Source organism: Humulus lupulus, chromosome 5, assembly GCF_963169125.1.
Source record: "Humulus lupulus chromosome 5, drHumLupu1.1, whole genome shotgun sequence".
Lineage (NCBI taxonomy): Eukaryota > Viridiplantae > Streptophyta > Magnoliopsida > Rosales > Cannabaceae > Humulus > Humulus lupulus.
The window spans coordinates 191,833,690-191,839,067 of NC_084797.1; the positions used below are offsets into that span (position 1 = coordinate 191,833,690).

Below are 5,378 nucleotides of genomic sequence, written 5' to 3' on the forward strand. Positions count from 1 at the left end.
GATAAATCACTATGTAAACTGTATATATATAAGAATACTTCTCCAGTGCGTACCCTAAAAAAGTATGTGCCGCATACTCTTATGTATTTGGCGCTGATTTTGGCTCATGAAGTAGTTTTGACACGATTTTTTTTTAAATTATGAATCTTGTAATTATTTAAAACATCTCCAAAATTTTTGAAAATTTCGAATTATTTACAATATAAAAAACCAGGATAAAAAATGTGTTCCACGCGTAACACATTTTTTTATGCTCATGAAAAATAATATATTTAAACTTAATTTTTTATACTATAAATTATTTTAAATTTTTTATATAATATACACCGTTGTAACAAAAATACTTCACGAGTGCACCAGAGAAAATCCTATAATATATATCAGACATCGTAGAGACATTAGATCTAAATCAATAAGAAACCAATAGATTTGTTACGAGGCTAGAATATTTCACAACAAAGAAGAAGACAAAAATAGCATTGCAGTTGACTCGTTACATTTACTGATCACGATGGAGATCAACCCAAAAATGTTATTCTGCCCTGTAAGTGTGACACTTGAAATTTAGAGAGAAAAAACCAACACAAAAAACAAATGATGTTCAATTAAACACGTTCTCAAATCGGTTTTATGTCTCATAAATGCACCTGATATTTTATAGCTCGGTCAATAAAACTATGCTCAAAGTGGAATCCACTTGAATAACAAACTATACTCAAACTGACTCCAGCAAAGTAACAACACAATTATACACACCGATACATTAAAAAGACTCGAGAGTTTTCTGTTCTACACAAACTCGATGAAGGGAATTCTGGGAATTCTGAGAAGCTTGAGGTTACACACCATGGTCGCATTGATCCGACTTTTGGTTGAAATCTAAAGCTCTCACATGATGGCACAGCGACTCCTTTCTTCTGTTGGTTGATTGGTAGCTTGCTGGAATCTACTTGAGTCATTTGGATTGTATGTAAACTCAGTAGTATCAAGCCCATACTGTTTTAAATGCAATAAGAAAAATGTACAGAACCGTATTAGAGCCAAAGGACACATTTAAACAGAAAATTACATCATCAAAACAAACCTTGCGAAAATGAGAAAAACAACTGACAAAAATAAAAATCATAGTAGTCACAATTAAATTTTTGCAGACAGAGTTCCAATTACTTCTTAGAAATTCAGGTATCTATAAAACAAAGAAAATCTATATGCTCCTACTGACATAACTGCTCTTGTGCAAGGCGAGCTTAAAGACAATCCAAAAGATAGTGCATATACTGCTTATTTTTCAAGACAAACCAAAAAATTATATATTAACACAAGTCACCTTTTCCCTCATGCGAGTACTCCAAGCATCATTTCTGCTTGGACGCTGATCGAGGTTACCAGAAACAGGTACCCCTGTCACTGGAACTGGTGGTCTACCGATCAACGGTTGTCGGATTTGTTGCCTTGGGGCAATGAGTTCATCATCACTGTCATACTCAACTGGCCTGTTTGCTGCCCTCACGATAAGGGCTAACATGAAAAGCACAGCCTGAAATTTTAAGTATCATTAATATGTCTATCCAGGAATAACCAGCGACTGGCTCTGGATAGAAAGATCATCATTTTAGAAATTCAAAGAATCTTGAACAAATTACTGCACTAGCGAGTAAACTAACATTTGCTGCTTGCATTAATCTATAAATAAATAATACTATAAATCCTAATTAATGTAAAGATATCAGAATGATGATACATGTGATTCATCAGAATTCCAACCATACCACTAATTATTTTTGTCCATCCAACTTGTTTGCATGAATTTTTTTATTCTAGGTTGAGTTAAAGAAATAATCTCATATTACTTTTTTTTTCCTACACCTTAAGAAAAATAGTTTTACCATTCATATGAAAACTTAACACGAAATAGGCCCTCAATGGAAATGAAACTATTCAATCAAGACTCCACAAATGACTAAAATATCAATTTGTGGTCTCTAGGAAAGCTAGTACAATATGAAATTTTCATGGAGATCAAATTCACAATAGAGTACGAGTGCAGCTACAGAACAATGAGGTTGTATGAATTATAGTTTATTACTCTCTCACAGTTCAAAAGGAGGGAGAGCACTAAGCTAGCTCAGTGGTGAGGGAGGGAAGGAGTAAATCTCTGGTTCATAACTGGGACCTCCTTGTTATTTCTTTCAAGTGAGCTCACACTTATTAGAGAGAGAATTTCATGTATGCATGAAATATAAAATAGTTCACACTTACCTCAAAAACAACAGCCCCAAGAGCAACCCATCTGGCAATTTTCCAATTCTCTTTCAGAAAAGCATATATTTTGTCGAAGTCTCCAGTTTTGTCAGTTGGGATTTCCTAAAAGTAACTTATGACACTGATCACATATCCAAGTGATATCCACTATGACAATCTTAGATTTGAAAACAACAAAACAATACTTACTTCTTCCCAGCTTTTGTCAAAGAAAATGAAGCCTGCACATCCAAGCTCTGCCAAGATCAATAGAACCACCAAGACTGAATACTAGATCAACTTAAGGAAACCACTTATCAACAATAAATGGAAAAAGTAGCAGGTCACAAAAAGCAAATGTTATTGGTATGACATTGTTATTGAATTTATTCTTTTTTAAAAAAAAGCTAGTCATCCCAATATTATAGGAAGGCATTCATATTTGGATATCAGATGTAAAGAATACCAGACTGAATTATTAGGATACACAACTCAAGCAGCAGCCATTCCGAGTTACAGCTCCAACACAGCCAAAACAGGAGATGACAAAGAGAATTGCCCCAATTCCAATAAATAAGTAAATGAACCTGAACATCAAGACATGCCAAATCATCAAGAAGCTCAAATATGACAATGGAAGCAGCAATATCAATTTAACAGTAAAACTATGTTTAAGACCTGAAGATAGATAAGGCTAATATTTCTTTTATAGTTTATCTTAATAATTGTTTACTACAAAAAACTAGAACATTTTTTAAAAGAACATAGCGGAGTAAAATCAAAGATTCATTGTCTTATTATGAAAAGGGAAGAATGTACAATATATACACCATATTGGATGACTTAATAGAGGGAATATCCACCTAAAACTGAAGCCAAGCTGGACAATGTATCATCACTGGGTTGCTAATGAGGCACTATAATTCTATCCTTACAAACTCTACAACCCTCAAAAGATAAGTTTTTTTTTTTTGCTTAATCCACTAATATACAGAGACGTCTACTTTCATCATGCACAATAAATGGGACAAAAGGATAATCATTCCAACACCATAACACACTAGTTTCAAAGATGGGTTTTATATTGGTGACTCTAATCTTAAATTATGAAAATATCATTAATAATAACGTTGCTTCCACAGAAGATATGTCTCCCCAATTAGGTTCACTTTAAAATGAATTGTGGATAATTCATGTCCTATCAAAGTAAAATATAGTACACTTGTGTCATGTTTGGAAAGCATGATTGGATTAGATAGGATTCAATAATTGTTATTATGTGGTTTTATTATGCAATAGGAAAGAATATAAACAAAAAAAAATTAATAATTCAACATCCTCTTAACTCACCTATAATAGGATAACTTGACCCCATTGAAAAACTAGAGAAAACTTTATCACTTCTAATCCCCATCTTCATGTATTTCAATAGTAAGAAAAAAAATATACAATTTTGTATCCAATTAGTTTTCTCATAATTTATTATAGGCGAATGATCAGCTCATTCATTCTTCCATTTTTTTTTTCTTTTATATTTATTAATCCAATCCTACTCTCCACATATGATCTTGGTATATAGCAAATTACAAGACAAACAAAATTATCACAGCACATAAAAATGAGAATTTCTAAAAATATGAAGTTTTTCTAGTACAAGGAGATAATTCAAGAAAACAACAAAAACCTAGCATGTGGAAACGTGTGTAGACATGGAAATACTTGTATACTAATAGAGACTGAAGCAGCAAGATCAAAATCCTTGTCCCCAAGCATTAAGACGGCTGGAAAACCTTAAGAAAAATCAAATTGAACTATATAGGCAAATCACAGGAAAATATATCGTTCTCAAGAAACAAAGTGCCTAGCAAGCAAAATCTTGAGAAATTTCAAACAAACGTGTATTTAATAAGGACAAGGGTCAGCAGCCATACCAAGCTATGGGCAAGTTATCAAAAATGTTAGCGGAGAGCGACACAGCCAGCAATGGTCTGCCAAATTGTATCAAACTATTATCGCCTCCAACAGGTGATAGCATTTGGGTGTCATCAGTAGACCTTTTGTACTCAACTAGCAAGTAGATTCCATAACCCACCATAGCCAAACCCGAAAGGGTCATCAAGAAGTTCAAAAGCTTCAACAGGCATTCCAAGCATCCTCTGCAAGCCATCCTTTACAAATTCTCCTATCCTTCGTACCTACCAATCAATTCAAATTGTTCTCTTCTATTTCATCAATGTGCCTTCTTTCAATCATCATCCACCAAACAAAAACCCCACATTTACCCAAAGGATCAATAAACAAATCATATAAATACATTTAAACTTACAAAAAAATTCCAAATTAAAAAACATCCACACACATAAAAAAAAATCAACCCATTGCTCCATAATATAAAATTAATAAATATATATATATATATAAAATCATTCAGACGTACTTCGAGAAAAACCCTCTATTCAAACTTACATAAGAATTGATCTAATTTCGAGCTCTAATCCGCTCAGATTTTCCAACCAGCAATTAAATGACTCAAAATACATATATATACAAACACCGATTTATATACAAAAAACCAAATTCAACTATTCAAGTCATTTCAAAATAATTGATAATTAAAACCGCCAATTTATTATCTCAAAAAATCTATCTACAATCGTTTTGTATAAAAAAATATCAAAAATTTAAAAGCAAATTAAATAAAAGATAAAAAGATGAAGACTTACGATTAGAAGCTGCGATCCCGAGGGTTTATCAAATTCTGAAGTTTTTTATCGTTGTTTTTTTTTATTGTTTGGTCTAAAATTTTTCGGAGAAAAATCGGGAGAGGAGAGAGAGAGAGAGAGAGAGAGAGAGACGAAAGAGGAAATTGAGAGGTGTAATAGAACCACCTCCTCGAGTCCTATTTTCTTTTCTGCACTACGGTGACCGTCCAGTTGGCATTTTGATCGGAGCGCTCCACGCTCTTGGAATGCGAACATAACTGTTCGGAATGACATAAATGCCCTTATGAATGCACTGTCTCGCAATGTTCTCTTTGTTTAGGTGGGGGCACTAGTGTCATTATACAGTGAAGCATGCAATTAGGGCAGGCAAGCTGGCTGGCTCTATAATATTTCTCTGCTTTTATTTATTTTTTT

General features: G+C 33.2%; 1 protein-coding gene across 3 annotated transcripts; it reads right to left on the bottom strand.

The window, feature by feature from the left end:
• Positions 1 to 586: 586 nt before the first annotated feature.
• LOC133777974 (tobamovirus multiplication protein 2A) lies at positions 587 to 5,122 on the bottom strand. 3 transcript variants are annotated; one of them, XM_062217766.1, is made up of 7 exons: positions 4,965 to 5,122; positions 4,173 to 4,436; positions 2,729 to 2,828; positions 2,452 to 2,532; positions 2,260 to 2,364; positions 1,328 to 1,537; positions 587 to 996 (listed from the first exon to the last, which is right to left on the bottom strand). In XM_062217766.1, exons 2-7 carry the CDS (start codon positions 4,406 to 4,408, stop codon positions 889 to 891), a joined length of 840 nt encoding a protein of 279 aa, XP_062073750.1. In that variant the 5' UTR covers positions 4,409 to 4,436; positions 4,965 to 5,122; the 3' UTR covers positions 587 to 888. The 3 variants fall into 3 exon arrangements, with proteins under 3 accessions (XP_062073750.1, XP_062073752.1, XP_062073751.1); XM_062217768.1 differs by having other exon boundaries at positions 4,173 to 4,480; XM_062217767.1 differs by having other exon boundaries at positions 4,173 to 4,483.
• Between the last annotated feature and the right edge of the window lie 256 nt (positions 5,123 to 5,378).